The sequence below is a fragment of the Molothrus aeneus genome, chromosome 8, assembly GCF_037042795.1.
Source record: "Molothrus aeneus isolate 106 chromosome 8, BPBGC_Maene_1.0, whole genome shotgun sequence".
Taxonomy (NCBI): domain Eukaryota; kingdom Metazoa; phylum Chordata; class Aves; order Passeriformes; family Icteridae; genus Molothrus; species Molothrus aeneus.
The window spans coordinates 31447181-31467985 of NC_089653.1; the positions used below are offsets into that span (position 1 = coordinate 31447181).

The window sequence follows — 20805 nt, forward strand, 5'->3', positions numbered from 1 at the left end:
ATAGTGATCATAATTGTGAAAAATTTTAACATTTATTTGCCAATGTAAAACACTGAAATAATTATTGCTTCAATTACTGGGGCAGCTGGCATGAGGGCAAAAAAAGTGGATCAGCGGGACAATATTTAAGAAAGCTCAATAAATTATCTTAAAACCACAAATTTTGGAAAGGTAATTGGGATTTGTTTAGAGAAAACACAGCAGGTTGAGCTGGCACCAGTCTCCAGGAAGGGCTGGAGCTGCTGCAAAGAGGAACCTCAGGGGTGGCTCTGCACGGGCAGCACCAACCAAAGGATCAAAATTGGAGAGAGGACATTAAAACTGGCAATATTTCAGTATTTACTGCACAGAATCAGTCCCAGGAGCTTTGTTAGAGATGAATGCACACAGTGAGGAATCCTCTCGGGGTGGTGGATGTGTCCTTGCTCTGCTCCAGCCTGCAGGAGACAGGGGAGAAGCAACAAATCCTTCTTGGAAGCCCCATCCAGCCCCCATTCCCTGCTCCTGTGCAGACATGGAGTGAGAATTCCAAGGGAATCCATGTGATTTCATCCCTTAACTCAAGCTTGCTGCCACAAACGCAGTGCATTTATTAATTTATTTTCCTGTTCCACAATGCCCCATTGATTCTCCCTGGACAATGACAATCAGATGTCACAGACAAAGGGAAATGAATGAAATCTGACACATTTATTTAAGCCTGCAGTGGACTAAATTATAAATAAATCCTGCTTTTTCTGCAGCACAAAGGTTGCAGACTGACTGTCCCTGTGGACTCTGCTCTCTTCTCACTGCTTAACAGACTTTCCAACACTTTCTTTTGTCCTGATAGCAATCTCTCAGCAGGACTTTTGGCAGACACATGTATTATGTGTCAAAACTGAAGTGGAAATAACTGATGGGAAGTACAAAAATCTGATGGGAATAGTTCTAATAAGGAAATGAATAAACATCAAAACAGTAAAACATAACCAGAAAGAATCTAGCCAGAAAGCTTCTGAGCTGCTACTTGTCAGAGATCAGCAGTAAGGGCATTTTCAGAGTTAAGATTGCTCTGTATTAATGCAGAGAGCATTAATATATGCTGAACTCAGGCTTACATGTTAATTTAATTAATTCCCATTCTTATTTTAATGCTGTTAGGAAACAAAGCTCTCACGAGATGAGCTTTAAATGTACTACAAAATGCATATAGTAGATTATTTTCTAAAACACTTTTAGAAACCCACTCACCACAATTAGCTACATTTAGGATGAGTTACTATTGTACATCTGCTCCTACCATCCTTCATTTTGACTAACTTAAAAAACCCCAAATAATTTGGAAAATGCAAAAGTAATTCAGCATTTTACACTCAGTGTAACTGAAGGTGCAGCTCTATAAATATATTGGTATAAGATGGGGCTACAATGTTTTGGGAAATGTTGGTGATTCCCAGAAAAGTGATGATTTCTGCCCTGAAAATTGCCTTCACCCTTCCACCCCAAATAATTTGGAAAATGCAAAAGTAATTCAGCATTTTACACTCAGTGTGACTGAAGGTGCAGCTCTATAAATATATTGGTATAAGATGGGGCTACAATGTTTTGGGAAATGTTGGTGATTCCCAGAAAAGTGATGATTTCTGCCCTGAAAATTGCCTTCACCCTTCCAAATGCAGAAAGACCTTAAGGCTTGGGTAGAGAGTCTGATCAGGACAGCACAAAATCATTTCTGGGTGATTATCTGGGACAACCATGATGAGAAGGAACTCAGAAACATTGGCTGATCAGGCTTATAGTAGAGGAAATGTATTTGAATATCTGTATAGAGGCTTTGCCCCAGAGGTCCCAGTTGCCCTCAATGGGCTGCAGCTGTGATGTCCTTAATTGGGCTGCAGCTGTAACCGATGAAGATGACCGGGATAAAAAGGGGTGGGGAGGGGTAAGCCAGTCAGGGAGAGCCTTGGAGGAGCCCTGGCCTGAGAGAGAGCAGCGTGCAGCAGAAGGAGTCTGTGAAGATCTACAGCCATGAGAATACACCAGAGAGGTATGGACTCTAGAAATCTAATAACAATATGGGACTCTAGAAATAATAGAAGAACAACAAGTGGTGATCCCGATGTGATAGTTAACAGCAGATAAGACAGCCGAGGGCTGTGGAGGCCAAGAGCTGTGATGGAACATAGCCTTTGGGTCAGGAGGCTGTGAAAGAGTATGGCCTTTGAGCAAGGAGCTATGTGTGTTGAACATGGCCTGTGAGTCATGGAGAAATGTGGGTGTTGAACATGGCCTGTGAGTCATGAGAAAATGTATTGTATTTAAACATCTGTACAACTGTTAACTTAAGTAAAAGCAAAGGGGGAAATATAGTAGAGGAAATGTATTTGAATATCTGTATAGAGGCTTTGCCCCAGAGGTCCTGGTTGCCCTTGATGGGCTGCAGCTGCCATGTCCTTAATTGGGCTGCAGCTGTAACCAATGAAGATGACTGGGATAAAAGGGGGCAGGCAAGCCAGTGAGGGAGAGCCTTGGAGGAGCCCTGATCCAAGAGAGAACAGCGTGCAGAAGAAAGAGTCCATGCAGCGAAGATCTGCAGCCATGAGAATACACCCAAGAGGTATGGACTTTAGAAATCTAATAACAACAACACAGGCTGGAACTCCAGAGTGATCACCTGGCAAGGAAATTCACAGAATCTCAAAAAGATTGATGGATGTGGACTCCACAGGAGCAATGGAACAGAAAAAGTCCCACCAACATTTCAAGCCATGCTGGTGCTGGGCTGTGAGAAAAGTCTCCTTCAGGAATGCAGAATTAGCTGGAATTCTGCCTTATTCAGTCAGAAAATGATGCAATGTTGGGTTATCTTTATGCACACAACCCAAATTTTTGTGTTTGGCTGCTTTGGCTCCTTAATTCAGAGACAGGTTTTTGTTCAACCGAGCTGAACTCAAATAAATAGCTGGTCCTGTCTAGGCTCCATTTGTGAAAAGTCTCTTTATTTTATTTTATCCTACTCAGAAAAGAAGCATCAATTATATTTCATGCAATCTCTTCATTAATCTGCCTGGCTGGAACTAAAACTTCATTCCAAAACAGGTCATGAGTTTTGGACATGATTTTAAACTTGCAAGTTCTGTCTTCTAAAGGCTGCTACCCTTTGATGGATTCTTTGATTTTGCTGTTCACTGGACACTTGGTCAATCTCCAGGATTATGAAATTCCTACAAACTAAGCAGAAATCACATTCAGAGCTATTATTTCTTATAATAATTCACAGAGACTGGAAATAACTTTATTTTCTACACTTGTAAGTCAAACAGGCCTGCTAAAAAGCACTTACAAACTCAACATGCAGGTTCTTGAATTTACTGACACGTGTTGATGCTGGACATGTGTAAGCTTCCCACTTCTTTCCAACTAAAACAAAAAATGGCATTTTTCAGCAATGGTCACAACTCTTCATTTTCTTACCACCATTTTATGCTCATTTATCAACAGATGACAGGACAAGGCAACCTTACATTGGAGATGGACTCTCCCAAACCAGCTACACACACAAAAAAACTTTTATAAAATAGTTTGTGCTAAGTTAAATATCTCTAAATTCAGTAATTGTCAATTACAATATATTAAATAATATTGTAATAGTAGTGAATTTTCAGCTCCACTGAAGTCACAGGCAAGATTTACAGAACTTCATCCTCAGCCTCTGTCTCCCTTCCAAAAACAGGGATGGAGGCATCAGTCCTCAAAAATACTGCCCCAGTTTCCTTCTAAAATAACACTAAAGTGAGTCAGATCTCAGCAAACCACAGGAGATGAACTCAGTTTGGACTTAATCTCGGTGTTGCCTGGTTTTGCTTTTTAATATAAATCCATATTTGAGTTGAGCAGGAGCCCAGTGTGCTGTGGTGCTGCAGTCCCAGGGGTGGTCAGAGGGTGAAAGCACCATTTCAGACTCACAGGAAATGCTCATTTGCCTCCAGTGAGTGCCCACACCAAGGACAACCTCAAGCTGTGCTCAGTTTTTAGGTTGATACTTCTCTCCCTTTCCTTTAACTGCAGTCCTTAAAAGCTCCCCAAGAGAAATAGCATCAGATAAAAGTCTAATCCAAGGCATATCAGTGACAAATAGGGGCACAAAGAGATGGAACTCTCAGTGGGGACACTAAGTCTGCTCCCTTGAAACTGAACAGAAATTGTAACTTCTCCAGGAGCTCATCATTAAATGGCTTCAATAACCTTGAAGATTTTGCAATTCATAGTGAAATTCCTCAGTGCTTGTTAACTGATTTTGTATCACATAAAAAGGTTTTCTCATTTATTTTGGTTGCAAGCCATATGGGCATCACCACTTTTCAGCACATTGTGTAGGCAGGAAATGTTACACTGTTTAACAGAGTGGTAAAAGTATTTTCTCCACAGAAAGGAATTCTTCATAATAATCTTCATGAGGATTATTCAGTGCTTCTCCACATGGCAGGAGGCTGAGGTAAGGCATGGACAAACCAGAAGCTACAGTGCAAAGAAACCTCTCAGTACCAGGCCACAGATAAACACACACCAGATATGATGCTGACGTGAATGACCATTCTGGGAGCAGATCAATACTGTACAGCCCAATTAATAAAACATAAAATGACTTTTTAAAGTTGCTATTGAAGCTGTACTATCAATAATATTGCAATATACACTAATTTCATATCAAACAGATATGAAAAACAAAGTTAAACCTGCATTGCACTTGATTCCCCCAGTTCTTACGTCTGCTCCACATAAAAATTAATGATTAATAACAGTGGCCAAGTGTTTAAAATTAAATTAATGAATGTATGAATGACAGGAGATGTAACCCTCAGAGGGTAAAACTGAACTTGTTTCCTTTCTGGGGGAAAACCACCCACATATCCTTGAATAAGAATCTTTGTTCAAAGGCTAACAGGAAACTCCAAGTGGATTCAAGGTAAATACCAGCCCCTGTTATCCAAGAAGATAAGAAGCACAAATGCATTGGTAATGTTACAATGTTGTAATACATTACTGAATTATACAACAGTGTTATTTCCCCAAATTCCTCCAACTTATGTGACTTAATGGGGACACAGACAATGCTCATATATATGAGATAATAAAGTGCTTTCATAAAGGATCACAACTTCCTGTGTTTCCAACAGAAGTATTTACTAAAATGTTATTAAAGGTGTTAACCCATGAGCTGCTGCACCAGAAACAAAACAGTCAGTAAAAAAAGCTGGAATATGGTAGTTAAGTCTTCCTGTACAATTCTACAGAAAAAAAGCACCTGCAACAAAACCCAGCAGTGGTACCTTTTGTCTTGTTTTTGTTAGCATAGTTCTGAAATGTGCACTGAGAGCTGCAGGATAAACCTCCTGAGCTCTATTTCACATCAGCCATGTGCATTGAAATACCCACTCTTGTTAGACAAAGGATAAGGCTTATACCAAAAACCACTGTGCCACTTGGCTGCATATCTTTGGTATATTTATAGTGCAACTGTTCTGCTTCTTCTCTGAAGGGAAAAGTTTTCCAAAGCACTGCATCCCCTGCCACTGAGAACCTACCACGAACTCCTACACTCACTGGGACCTCTGACACTGACTTACTGCTTTAAACAAATGAAGAATGTGCAGTGAAAATAATTCCTTCCTGTTTTTTAAACATACTGCTGAAATAAAATGGTATCATGCTGGAAAGTAATAGCACGTTTCAGTCCTCTTGCAAGATTTTAGGAGCATACAAATGCAAGCACAAATTTCACAGCAATTTTTAACAACAGATACCCAAGGTGCTATTTGAAAACATCTGTAACTTAATGATTCTTAATCTAGATTTAGTCAACCTTCATCTCTACAAAAGAAAAAAAAACCCAAAACCTGTTTTTCATTTTGCTTAGATACTTAGAATGATTCATAATGCATAGAAAGGCTAGAACTACTTAATTAAAATATACTGCAAGCGTGTTTTTCTAAACTTATATTGCTAAAGCCTTGCTGTACTGTAAGATTTATTGGAGCTGGCCTTTACACACAGCACCATGTATTGACACAAGCCTGGCTATATGCCTGTGCTTCAGCCTGTCTGAGTGGGCACACCAGCACACGACTATGGTACACATCACCCAGGGGCAGTGCAATGAAATGTGGAGCCATTGAAATGCCATCTCAGGGGGTTTCAGCTCCTGAACAGCAGCATTCTCTCTGAGCAGGTCTGTCCCACCAGGCTTGCATATTGCTGGACACTGGCTTCATCACTGGGCCCCTTCCTCCTCTTCTTGTACACGCTGTAAGGCATCACGGTTCTCTTGTGCAGCACTCTCACCCTGCCCAGCTCCTTCAGGCGACCTTCATCAACTGCAGAGGCAACCAGAACACAAAAAAATGTTATTTACAGTGTCCACAGTACCTTAACTTATGCCCCTAACTTCAATATGCATAATGAGAGCTGCATGAAGTGAGAAATGTCATCTGCAGATGGAAGCTGGGCTGCAGAGCGTTCCTGGATTGTGGCTGGCACCAAACCCAGCCTGCAAAGGAACTGTGGCTGCAGGGTGTGGAGAGGTAAATCCTGCATCACATGTTTCTCAAGGTGATGGATGGCATTCCTGAAAACACCTCTACTGCTGCATTTAAAAATTCACATTCATTTAGTGCTGCTGGAGCCAGAAGGCAAACTCTAGCTGGGAAAAACTCAAACAGAACTGACCAGGAGAGACTTGCCTTTACAAAACCCCTTGCAAAACCCACCACACCAGCTGGGACAAAGGAAGCCTCCAGGCTGCTTCCTCAGGTAAGCATCAGGCAATAAACCACCTTCCCAGGTGAAACTCCCTGGCCCTCCAGCCCCGGTCTGCTTTTCCCTCAGTTATACTGGTTCTGAGTGTCATTCTAGGGGTTACATGTCCTTACCTAAGTCTGATCCCTGAGCTCTGTAAATCAACAGGGTGAGCAGTGCAAGCACTCCCTGGGTGGGTACAACACAATTCCTCTTCAAAAATACACACACCACGATTAAAACTTATTTCCTTCACATCCAGGCCCCTTGTGCCTTAATTTATCCAGAATCATACATATAAGAGTGTGACTGAACAAGTTAAAATTTCCTTATTTTTATGAATCCCATTGATGCTCCTACTGCTGAACAATAATACTATATAGCTGCTGTGTGTCAGAAAAATTTGCACTACAGTGCTAGAAAACTCTTTAAAGAAACTCACAGAATGTGCCACACATCTGAAGGCCACTGCAGGATAAATTAGTAAAATTATTACAAAATAATAGGAAAAGAAATCTTGGACTTTTCTGAACTTTAGGTTCAAAAAGTCACCAAGAAGAGTCAACCTAGAATCTGAAACATCAGTTTGAGAATCTGTTTAAGCATCTCCAGTAATAACAGAGATGCTTCCTGGAATGTCAGTATTTTGGGACACCAACTATGCAAAGACTTCATTTTGGACCTTCTTTCTGCTTTTAATTAATGCTTCTTTATGTTTTAAAGGAGGCCATGAAACTCTTTTCTGTGCAAGACACACTGAAGAACCTGCCCCTGTTCATCCATAGAAATTTCTATGGTCCAGAAACTTTTTTCCTGCTGATTGCCTGAATTTAGTATGTGAAACTTAATGAAGGCTGCTTTACCAAGTTTGGAATGACTTCATTACTTTTATCTGTGTTTTGATTCCAGACATGAAAGCACAATGTGTTTCTTAAGACTTAACTGGGAAAACATGGTTTGAAGGAAGAAAATCTGAGCAGTACTTGCTAAGATTGTGCTCCCCACTAATTATTGTTGGCAATTGCTTTAGATAAACACCAAGTCAAAAACACTTTATGGCGTTCTCTCCCTCTGTGAAATCCATCAGGTTTTTGATGTGTGGCCAACACCTCCCTGATATCCCAATGGGTTGGTTGGTTTTACCACCAGCCCTTCTGCCTCTTCTGTTACATCCTCCTCCTTGCTGAGAGTTCACCAAGGAAAAAACCTGCAAGTTTAGCTTCTGGAGGTGACACAAGCGTAAAGTTATTTTAACTTCTCAAATTGGAAAGTTTCTATTTACTGAACCTCTAGACTGACTCCCAGTCTGTGCCCTGGGATGGATTTAGGCCAAGCTGAGCCCTCACAGCTCTGTGCCAAAAGCATTTTAGAGTTGGTCCCTGCTCACTGATACTCACTGATTTCAAATACTCCCAAAGCCTGATACTGTGGGTGAGTTCATGTCCTGGCTTGCAGTGCTGCTGGCCCCAGATTTGATTTCTTTGAGAGACTAAAGCTACTGTACCTTGGTTTCACTGCAGCCCTCCTGGCTCAGCTGAACTCTGTTCTCGTTCAGCATTTGTGCCCTTCCTCCACTTTTACTCCTTGCAAAGAAAAATAACATCCCAAATTTCTACAATGATTACCTGTTCTTCCACTGATTCCCCTCAAAATCAAAGCTTTAATAACAAAACCTTCTGTAAAAGTACTTAAATGTATGTAACTTAAACTCCATCTGTAAAAGAAACCTTTTACTGAGATGTTAAGTAAAATAATCTCAAGTACCAGTTAAGCTTTTAGAGATGGCAAATAGGAACTTGTGTCACCATCATAACAAATCTGAAAGTCAGAACTCAGCCACCTTTCAGTTGCTGCTGGTCTGGAGGCAACATCATGGGAATTCAGGAAACTATTCCCTTTAAACACAATTTAAATATAAGCAGAATAAATGTAAAATAATTTAATGGAAAATAAAAGCAGATTGGGCTCTGGCACACTTTAACAAAGAAATTATTCTCCCAATAAGAAAAATTAAATATCTGCTCCTGCTGAGTGGCACATGGTAAAATCTGCTCTCTATTCAAGATGATGCCAATTGAACTCAAGCAGGCCTTCCCTGTGTGGCTGATGCTGGAATACAGCAGCAATCACAATTCAGAATGAGACCAAATGCTTTATTAAAAAAAGCTCCTTGCTGAAAATAAGAAAAAAACCCCATCCTTTGAAGCTTTAGTGAAGAAACTTTATTTAGTGACTTCCATTTCTGGAAAGACCCTGACTGATCACATAGTGGAACAGTGTATTAGAGCAATTTTAGTCATTTCTGTAATTACTGAATACAGTACTGTTATCACTAAAAAGTTTTTTTAAAGTGCTTATTTTTTCTCCTCACACTTTCTCATTTTTCACCTCCTGAGCTGTTGATTTATTAAAGTCTACAGAAGAGACACTGTCATTTAACACAAAAAATATACAAGGTTTCATCCCTTAATTCAGTTACATCTATCAGTATAGTCTGGATGGTAGATACACAAAATATAGAGCAATCAATTATGTAGATTGAAAGTTCCTGTAATTTTAGAAAACTGGGCAACTGCAGCTGCCAACTGAAAATAGAAATATTATCCTGTAAGTCTCTGAGCTAAAAATACAGGTGAATTCTTACTGAATAAATTACCTGTCACTTCTTTTTCTTCTCCCCTATACTCCTAAAGCAGCGAATTATTTATGCTGTAGTTGCCTATTGAAATTTGAATATAGGAGAGATTTCACTTCTAATTCAACCTTGCCTCTGTGACCCCACATAAAGACTGCACAGAGGTGTTAAAATGTTCTGTTCCCAGCCCCAAAACCCTGCTAAATGGAATCCACACATGGAGGATTTCCTCTCTGAGAACACAAAGGGTATCAGGCACGTTTCTAAATGCCAGCAGAAAACAAGGCAGGGAGCAGGAGTGACCCAGAGCCTCTCATGCAATGGGGTGTCTGGGCAGGCTCTGCTCTGAGTTCCTGACCCAGCTCACTCATCCACCCTCACCTAAAGGTGAAATGGTAAAAATTTGCTTTCTATTCAAGAAGGGAATTTGCTTTCTATTCTAAAGGGCAGCCTCAGCCTGCACTCACGCAAAAAAAGCTCCCACACGCCAGGGAAGAGGAGGAACATGAGCAGCAGGAAGCCAAACAAACTCTTGTACAGTCCAGTCCTTATTTCTCTGCACAACAGAAATCAACTTCCCCCTAAAACTACAAGCTCCCTGCCAAGCCAAAACACAATTTTCAAATGCTGATAAGCATTCCTGCTGAAACACCAGCATGAAATAAGGAGGAGTGATTTCACCTTTTTTTATTCACAGCAATAGAAAGCTGGACAGCAATGTGCTCTTTAAAGAAATCCAGAATTTCATGGTCTTCTCCTTACAGCTCAGGGGTGGATTAGCATTTTCCTAACGTTATTTGGGGAAGCTCACATCCAAATATTTTTATTCTTCACATGCATTAAGCTTTATTATTACTCCCTAATATAAGCTGGAGTGCAAACCAGCTCCATCTGCTCAGAGAGCTGGGTAAGCATGCACAAAGCTGGGCAAGTGAGACTTGGAGTGCAGAGTGAGCTCTGCAGGAGCCTGAGAGCCAACACCACGCTGGAAAAAGGGCGATGGCTCAAAGTTTCTGTAGAAAATATTACTAAACCAGCTTTTTGGTGGAGGCTGAGCTGGGCCAAGGGGGTTTTGATCAACAGTGATGTGGAAGGGCAGCCTGAGCTGCAGCATCCTGTGCTGCTCCTCTTTTGAGCCTTCCTCCCCTTGGACAGACTCCTCACAAAAATGACGTTGTTTCATTTCTCAGGGGTATAATCTAGAGATGGAAGCAATCTAACTTTCCTTTAAAGTGCTTTTTTTCCACTTATAGGAAAACAAGTGAAAAAATAATTAAAAGTAAAGGGACAAATGTATTGACTTTCCCATTTTCTAAATAGGAGAAAGGACAACTGCCAATTTCCAAAACAACCCACATTAGTCACAGAAAAATATTTCCTATATTTTCTGTAGAGAATGGACTCAGAATTAGCAAGAAACCTAACTGAGGACTGGCATTTCTAACTCACAAAAAGAAATGTGGTACTCCTGCTAAACTCTGAAATGATTCTGTTTCTGATCATAAGTTTAATTTTCTTTAAATATTCCTTCAACTCCCTGGAATCATTAAACTATTTGGCCATCATCACTTTGTTATTCTGCATCCATACTACACAGAGAACCTGGATTTTTTCCCCCATCACAGCAGGATAAAACAGTGAAAGAAAGAAAGGAAAAGGCAAAGAACCAAGTAATTCAAAAATTAAAATATTTACATCTGTGTCATTAGCTGAAACCTGTGATTCACTTTAAAAGTAGACAATGAACAAAACTCACACTACAAATTAAATTTCCATTTTGCTTAAAAATGGAATCTCAAAAGAATTATTTTACCTCTAAGCATTAAATCCACAGAACAAAATTCTGAAGATAAACACTTGACAACTGCTGCATTTCCAGCCCATGGATGTGCTGGGGTTTAGATTTTGTTTCATGTTGTTTGCAGTTTTTAGTTTTCAATTTTGAAGCACTTAGGATTTGCATGGTTTTAAAAAGATGAACAGAATGTTCCCGTTTTTACAATTGAAGAAAAAAAATTAAAATTCAATTTATAGGGAGATTAAAAGTTCCATGATACTCAAGCTTTCAAACTAGGTGTAAAAATGGCAAAAAGAAGCACCATCCCTTGCTGGTTACACTATGGTGATGTTAATTTTTATGAGAAACACTACAGCCTTGTTGAATATTTTTTTAAAGAAAAGCTACATCTGGTTTACATGACCTTGTCACAGTTAATGATCAATGATTTTAAAACAAAGAAACTGCAAAAGGAAGAAACACATTAACTTTTCAAATTTTATGACTGAAATATAGGAGATATTAATTACTGGAAATCAAAAATTATTTCACCGCAATCAGAAGCCAAATCTTTCTGACCTTTGAATTTAAGCTCATTTCTTACCCAATTTAAAGCATAATTTCTTTTGTTCACCAGCAAAGTATAGGATGTCATCCTCAAAAACAAAAGGGCCAATCAGCAATACCCATTAATAGTCATATTTATATAAAACAGCGAGCTAAAATGTGCTTTTTCTCATATTGCTTCTTTCAAACTAGACTCATACATTAAGGAATATTAAAGACCCCTATGCCTTGGGGTACAAAAATACTAACTCAAACCAAAATAAGAGTACAGTTAAAATGAAGCATAAACAACAACACAAAAAAAAAATTCCAATGAAAAGAATTCTTAATTAAAACCAGAAAGCACAAGTCACAAAGGAAGTACAGTAAAATGCTCAGGATATTCTCAATCAGCCAAATCTTTGCAGTTACTCTAACAAAAAATAGGAACTTTTGAAAGCACTGATCAAAAAGAACACATTTGTAAAGTATCAAAACACTGTGGATGATCCTTAAAGCAGGGGAATTACAGTTTTAAAGGTATAGGGATCCTTCAAATGGGCAAAGACAGGAAGTTGCAACGAGGAGAAATCCTAAAAGCATCTTCCAACCCAAACTTTTGGGCTTTGCGCCTGAATTCCTACGAGTGGTTTACGCTGTGGAGCTCCGCGGCGAAGAGCGGCGCACATAAAACAACGTGCATGAAATTCCCGGTTTAGTTGAGAAGCTCTCATATAATACATTTATTCTAACCTACTAAAAGGTGACTAGAAAATGTCTGCTGAAGGACAAGATTTAAATCATGGAAGCACAGAATCATTCTGGTTGGAAAAGCCCTCGAAGGCCATCAAGTCCATCCATTAACCCATCGCTGTCAAACCCACCAAGCCACGTCCCCAGGTGCCAAATCCACAAAGCTTTTAAAACCCTCCAGGGACTGTGACTCCAACACTGCCCTGGGCAGCTGCTCCAGGGCTGGACAACCCTTTCCATGATGAAACTTCTAATATCCAACCAAAATCTCCCCTGGTACAACTTAGTGCTGTTTCCTCTTGTCCTACCAAGGACTGGTACTGATATTCCTCCAAGGACTTGCTTTTTAGGAAAAAAAAGCAGTGCAAAAAATATGATCTAGTAAATGGCAAGTTGACAAAGATAACTTCTTTTACTTTTAGATGTTCTTCCAGAGGACAAAATGAAGTAGTCACTTCAAAAGAAGTTGAATCTTTAATATTGTTCTTGATGACTTCAAATACGAGAAATGAGAATGTGAACTGCTAATTAAGAATATTAACTGCACACCCAGGGCACTTTGGGTTTGGGATTTTTTTTCTATTTTAATTACACTTTTTGGTTATCTAATCAACTGCCTTCAGTTTAAGTGCACTGTGCTGACAAGGGCCCAAAGCAGGACCACAGCACAGGTTTAACTCTGTTTTGAAGGCAGGGGCACTGTGAGATGTTCTCACATCTCTGATTCTCACCTTCCTGTGCATGCTCTCCCTAACCCAGCTTTCCTGACTGCAGCTCCAGGCCCTCAGCAACCTGCACAAGGCATTTTTGCAGATCAGAACTGGCAAAGTCAAAGCTTTACAGGCTCATTCATGGCCTGACCCATTTCTGATGGACCCCACGGGCATTTCTAATGCGCAGCTCTGATTCTGGGGAGTTTTATTTACTCTGAGTCAGCACTGAGGAACCTGACCAAGCTTTCTGCTGCATCAGATGTGTGTCCTCCACACTTCTCAGAACCTTTGTTAGCTGAGCTTTTCTGTTCCTTGAAGCATCCAAGCTATTTAAAAGAACACAGAAATGTTCTGCATTTTGAGTTATTAATTTCTCTTCAGAGACAGGGAAATCACAGTTAAATCACAGAGAAGGGAAAATCACAGTTAAAATCCAACAAGCACTTGGAAAGAGCACATGAAAGCAACTCTAAATCACTGGCTAGCAGGGAATGAAACTGCACAGATATCTTTGCAGAGACTTTGGCACGGGACCTGTCATCTCAGGAACACAATCAAAATGACTCTGTTACTGGTGGGAGAGACATATCAAACACATTATTAAATCTGTGAATTAATGGTTGAGAATTGTAATGCATCTTAAATGGGAAAGATTAGGGATGTTGATGATAGTGGAGATGACAGAACAAGGGGGAATGGCTTAAAGCTGCAGGAGGGTTGGATGTAGATGGGATATTGGGAAGGAATTGTTCCCTGTGAGGGTGGGCAGGCCCTGGCACAGGTGCCCAGAGCAGCTGAGGCTGCCCCTGGATCCCTGGCAGTGCCCAAGGCCAGGCTGGACAGGGCTTGGAGCAGCCTGGGACAGTGGAAGGTGTCCCTGCCATGGCCGGGGGATTGGATGGGATTTAATTCCATGACACCATTCTTCTATGAAAAGCCAGTATAAAAGACAAAAGTTAGAGATAATGCTTTAAGGAGTTACAGTTCCAAAACAATGGTGAGAAAATAGGGAAAAAAATCTGAAGGAGCAAGAGACTTATATACTATTTATTAAAATATCTGAACTGCATAGAAGTGAACATGGCAGAAAGCAGCCAGAGGATTTTTCAAAAAGAAGGGCAAAGTCCTCATTAAGACTGACATGCGAGGAGGAAAAAACCAGAGACAAGAGTCAAGCTGAGAATTACAAATGCAAATATTACCATGAAATAGGAAAAATTGAAGGAATTGGCAGTAGCTTATCAGCTAAATAAATCAAATTACAGCAATCAATTTGCTGGCTAAATTAATTAAAACATGGAATCAATTAGGTTCCATGTGAGGAGCTGGGATGATGTCACCAGAGCCGGGAGTGCACGAGGATCATTCCAGAAGGTCTGACCCTGGCACAGGTTTCCCTGGTGGATGCTGGAGTGTGGCTCAGCACATGCCTGTGGTGTCCCTTCCATGGCTGCTCTGTGCCTGGGCCTAATTACAGCTGTTAACTTTTATCACATTTGGAAACCAGTCCCACACACTCATTGTCCTCAGCACGAAATAAATCTGCACGATTGCTCTACTTGTCCCACGTTATTGAACTTTTAATTTCTGCTCTTGTGCTTCTAACACCTTCTGCATATGGAAAATGGTTTCTACAGGATTTGGCAGGCCTTGCCTTTCCCCACATTCTTCTGAAACTTTACCAAAAAAAAAAAAAGTTAAAGCAGAATTATTCTGCTGGAAAATCAAATATCACAACATTCAAAAGGTTCAAGAGTATCTTGAGCATAAACCCATCTAAGAATCATCTCTTCAACACAAAGAGAAGGGAAGTATGCCAAGATATCTTAATTTTTCAAGGAATGTACACCAAAAAAAAAAGGAATTCCAAAATACATCCATTTGTTTCACAATCTCTATGATGGTCATCGTGGATTAACACATTTTTGAGAATTTTGCAGTCCAAGCCAAAGGTTTCACAAACCACACCAGAAGTCAGACAATTATGCTGCTCGAGGGGCACTGGTTTAGTCTGCTACATATATGTTAAAAGCAATCCAAACTTTTAAATCACAAATATTTATTAAAGTTTGCATTTTCTAACCCCGATACCAATTCACGTTGTGGCAGTTGCTTTGGACCCACAAATTAAGAGAATAACATTTCCTTTGTATTACAGAAGCATTGCATATGAGGCTAAAACCCCATGCCAATCATTTCAATTTAATCCAAACACAGTAAAAAGTGAGGGAAAAATGTGCCTGGCTACACCTTATTGGCATTATCTTCATTGTTTAAACATCTTGTACACTCAAAGATCACACTGGATTTAGAAAGATGCAGTCTGATGGCTCAAAGTGTTCATGAACTTAATTAGAAACAGAGAAACTTGTAAGATGTGTCTGTTCTAGAGAAGCTGCTAGAAAGAACTGGGATGTCTGTCTTGTTTCTTGCAGAATTCAATTTCTTTTTCTTACAGAATTCAAATTTATTACCTATAGCTGTGATAATAGTGGAAAGTTACTTCTTTAGAAGACTTTAGTTCGTGATCCATCAGAGTTTATTTAAACTGTTTCCCAACTCTCTGAAGTACACAACACTATCTTTAAAAAAAAATAAATTATAAGCAGCAGTTGTTGCAGAGCAAAGCAGCAATTTCTCCCAAATCAGATGATTGCAGAGTTCTGAACAATTGGTTTAATGTTTTCCATCTGTGACAGTTTTGCGACCACATTTTCATCCTCTCGAGAAGTTCAGTGCATTTATCCTTGTAACCATTAATCTGCATCACACCACCCTTATAAACATTAACACATCCTGGCCTTTGCATTAATCCCTCTGCCTACACCCAAATCCCTCTGCCTGCATCCATCCCACAGAGACAGAGCCCTTTGCCAGGGACCTGAACTCTGAGACGTGACCAAATGGCAACCACAGTTCACTCACAGGACATAAATATGTGATCGTGGCTCTTCTGTTCAAAGGAGGAGGGGAACAACACCACTATCACACCAACATACTAGATTTTTTAAAATATATTGTAAAATTAAACAGTCTCTGTACTGGATGGGAAAAAAAAGTCAGTAAAATACTTGTGTTCAAATACACAATAAGTATAAAACCTGTTTGAAATACTCTTTGGTATCATAGTGCACTAAAGAATTGTACGTTAAATGTTTTAAAAACATAACACTAGAAATTATAGTTATTGAAATAGTTGTGACAAACTGTTTTCCTAGTGGAAGCATTATGCACAAAAACATACATTTAAAATAAACAGTTTTGTATAACTGCACATGCCTGTAGATTTCTGGTTTTATTTAAGTTTTATTTACTAGAACTAATAACACTCAGTTGCTTGAAAGAAGCATTAAGATAATGCAATCACTACTAAGAGGATCCAGAAGTTGTTAAATACTGGGATTTTTATTTGCATTTTGCTACTCTAGTATTTTACTTTGCATTTCACTATTTTGCATTTTACTACGAGCAGGATAGATAAATATACATATAAAGATGTATTTCTAAAAAACCAGTTTTTTCAGCTAAAAGCTTTAAAAATCTGGTAAAAACATATAATAAATGTTATGAGATTAATACAGAGAAGGACTGGAAACCTGAAGTAATTCTCTTTAGTTCAGTAACTCAGAAATGAATGATCTCCTATGAACTCAGGAGGAATTACATGGAATGGGCTTTTTATAGTGATTCTTGTGAGTGTGAAGTGAGGGTTTTCTGACCTCTCCATAGCCTTGTGTGGTGTTCCAGGACTTAGTGTTGGCTTGGGTTTAACTTTTGTTTTATTCTCATGGCTAAGGCTTGCATGTGAACACAGGGCAATTTCAAAAGCTTTTTGGATGTCAACATCTGTCCTTTGTGCAGCAGTCTGAGCACTGGAAAGCACAGAACAGACAAATCCTCTCCTCTGGATCCCACTGCCTATCGTCACTTTGGCTCACACCAGCTGGACACAGCTTAGAGCCTGAGCTCTGCTAAGGACTTCACTTCTTCCACTCTGCTGGAAGAAAAAAGGTCCACAGTGCTGTGCAGAGGTGGCAGATGCAAAGCCTGGTCTGCAGCAAGGAGTGGAAGGTGGTTGCTGAATCATTTGGCTTTGTAGTCTCTTTAGGTGGTGTATCCAAATAGCAGCCTCCCTTCACACCTCCACAAATACCTAGTAAGATGCTCAAGTTTGAATCCTACCACCACTCATTTCTTGCTCTTGTCAAGCCCTTCTTCTCATTGTGCTACCTGCATGAACTACTGCAAAATTCCTCCCATCCTCTATCCATGTCTCTGCCAGCTCCCACACCCTGATCACATCAGAGATCCTCACTTGTAAAGCTTCCCTCACTCTGCTTCAGTCCATCTTCACCCCTAGCACCTGCAGGCAGCAATCTGCCTGCAGTTCCACCTCTGACTACAGCATCTTATCCCAGACAAATTTATGCTTTCAAGGAAACTGCTATGTGTCTCTCCATATTCTTAATTTCTCCTACAACTCTCACACTGCAAAAGATTTCTCTATAAACTCTGAAAGACAATGAAGAAACTTGCTTAGATCCCTCTCTTTGAAACTCTCCTTCACGGCAATGTTTACAAAAAGGTCAGTTCAGTCTAATACTATTTAGTCTATTAATAGACTATAATTTAGTCTACTATCATAATTGACCAGGAAACCCAGAAGTGCCTCTCTCTGCCTTTATCCCACCCTTTTGCATCCATCATGGTTTGTGTTAACCATACCCTCTGGAGCAAAGAGTGTCTTGTCTCCAAGAACACACAAGGGCAGAGAAGCCTGTGTTATGCATTTGTTATGTGCAATTTTTTTTTTTTTAATGTGCTGAAGAAAATACTTTCATTTTAATTAATGTATTCCATTCGGTGCCATTTTGATTTCACTCTATTATTAGATCTGCAGGAAGTTGAACAGATGTGTATTAGCTTAGCCAATTTATCAACTTCAGCAAACAAAATGGTTAAGACAGAAAAAGCACTGAAGTCCTTTTGAAGTACAGCTCTCAAAGCTCTGCTCACACAATTTCTGCAGACACAGGAAGGTGGGAAGCAGCTTCCATCACTGAGATTGCTGTGGGCCATGCCTAAAAATTTGGATAAAGCTTTTTCACCTGGGTAACAGCCCCATGTTCACCCTGGCTTCACCAAGTACACCCCACATTCTGTGACACAGTCATGTAACTATGAAGGCTTTGAAGCCACCACTCTCAGACTGGGATTGTATCTGCCCTCATCTGAAGTTGCTTTTTAAACATCTTGACAGTCCAGCACTGATGGGAAGAAAGACTTGAAGTTTCCCACTAATTTAATAACCATCCCAAAAGTAGATATTTTGCTCCATGAAGATATTTTTCCCAGACTTCTCCCAGGAGCAACAAACTGAAAATCTCAACAGATATTAGAAAGAGAGAAAACACGACACTGAGTTAGTCTAGAAAATGGAAAGTGGAAGGACAAAAATATTGCCAGGATACCAAATAAATGATTTATAGATCTTTCCACAGAGCTCTTATTTCATGGGTAAAGCTGTTAGGGAAGACTCCAATGAAGTCAAACCCTGAGGAGCAGTTTTGGGAGGGAGTCAATGGGTGTGGCAGGCAGACCATGGCCAGGAGTATTTTCAGCAAATGCTATCATGTGACTGACTTCTGCTCATCACTTTGATGTGTTATCAAAGTCACTGACCTGCAGAGCAACCTTTTAATTAATTCTTCTTTTTTGAGCCTATCTCCATCTGCACTTACAGCTGATGGCCATTAAATAAAGTTCAGCACTATCTCAATTTCCAGATTGCATCAGTATCCAAACCCTCCATTAGTGCACCACCTCACAAACTACTCAGTTCTAAATAAATGCCTGGCTACTGGTTATTAATATCAGAATCTTCATTAATCTCTCTCATTTATAAGATGATGCCAGGTCTTCTTAATTTTTCAAAGCGAACAGAACAAAAATGAAGAATATGTTCCACGGCATGAATTATGTAAATTGATACTTTCTTATGCTTTAAAATAAAAAGCCACTTTTTATGAGTATCTTTTTATTTTTATTCCAGAAAAGTAAAAGTAGATTTTATTTAAGAAGGAGCTCTGCAATGTAATGCCTATGGATACTCAAAAATCCTTTTCATACTACAGAGGCTTGAAAGATCAAAACACATAACATACTCTACTGAACCTGCAATTGGTAAATTTATTATGTAAATTTTTATGATTTTTTTTAAAGGAAAGCACATTCAAAAATTCAGAAAATGCTGAAAACATGAATTGTGTCTCATACTAATTATGAACAAATTATTATGAGACAGTATTTCCCAAATTTTCTGCCATTCCAGACAGCAATAGAAGATGGCCATTGCCAGTGACTGCTTCACTGCCCCAGGCAGCAATGAAAGCCACACCATTTCTCCCAGTTGTTTACTGGCTCTGGTTATTGCCCTGGGTTTCAGTGCTGGAAGTCCCACTCCTGATAAATCATGCCCCACTTAACAAACACCATTACAGACAGTGCCACAGAAAGCTGATTCAAGGGGAATAAAGCACACCATCATTTGTATTGCTCTTTTTAAAATTCACTGTAACTTCATTAAACTGGTATTAGTGACTGTTGGAGAGAGTAAAGAATGAGGATTTCACTGGTGAGAAATGGCTTCCTCTGAGCAGCAACCCAAACCCCCAAAGCCCACGAGCTCCCAGCAGGCCCAGAGCATCTCAACGTGCAGCTATGTTTTAATTTCCTTAAACCACAGGACACAAGCCCCAGCTCCAGTAGTGTCTGGAGTGAGATATTCTGGGCTGATAATGATGCAGAGCTTTGTTTCCTGTGGTTTCCAAACGCCTGCTATGCCACAGGGATTTCACACCATCCACAAGATGCTGCCCCTCTGCTGGCACAGGGTTATTAACACCTTCACAGGCACCAGTTCAGCACTCTCTCCTTTCTGAACACCAAAAGTTTCCCAAACATCACTGGCCTCCAAAATCATTCCTTTATTCCTCCTGATTTTGTAATTTTTTTCCAATTTCTCCTCACCAATCTAACAATGATGGATTTATTTGAACCTTGCTATTGTAGTTCTTCTTCTTCTTCTTAGGGTTTCTATTGAGCAACCAAGTAACAGGCAGAGGGTGAGGAAATGCAAGGAACTCAACAGCATTTCTAGAACTTCACAGTCCTGCTTAAGCTTAATTCCTTTAATTTATCTGCATCCTGCCCTTTGAGCAGTTAACTGCCATGGGAATCCTACTAAACTGCAGTAAAAAGTAAAAAGATCAAACAGAAAAAAAAAGTAAAAATAGTAAAAAGAAAAACATGCAAAAAGAAAGAAGTAGCTGCTGAAGAATGCTGAGACTCTGGTGAATCTGTGTTAGGTGTCTAGAAACAAACCACAGTCCTTTTAACCTGAATAGTGCCACACATCTCTGAATAATATCACAGCCACACTCAAATGTTACTCACAGGAGAAAAAACCTTCAAAAAGAGGATGTTCAACAAATTGCAATTAATAGCAAAAGTTAAGTTATTCCTTTTCCCCCAAGCACCACACTGAGCATGGTCTAACACAGCTCCCTTGGGGCCTGCCATTGGCCCACAGAGTGAGTAACTAA

The 20805-nt window shown here is 39.8% G+C and overlaps 1 protein-coding gene across 4 annotated transcripts in view; it reads right to left on the reverse strand.

Annotated features, from left to right (window-relative positions):
• Window positions 1-2960: 2960 nt before the first annotated feature.
• Window positions 2961-20805, reverse strand: part of ATE1 (arginyltransferase 1) — a 69199-nt gene continuing 51354 nt past the window's right edge. For all 4 annotated transcript variants that reach the window (XM_066554793.1, XM_066554792.1, XM_066554791.1 and 1 more), the window contains exon 12: window positions 2961-6356. In XM_066554793.1, the coding sequence (XP_066410890.1) occupies window positions 6178-6356 (179 nt within the window). In that variant the 3' untranslated portion in view covers window positions 2961-6177. The remainder of the gene's footprint in view (window positions 6357-20805) is intronic.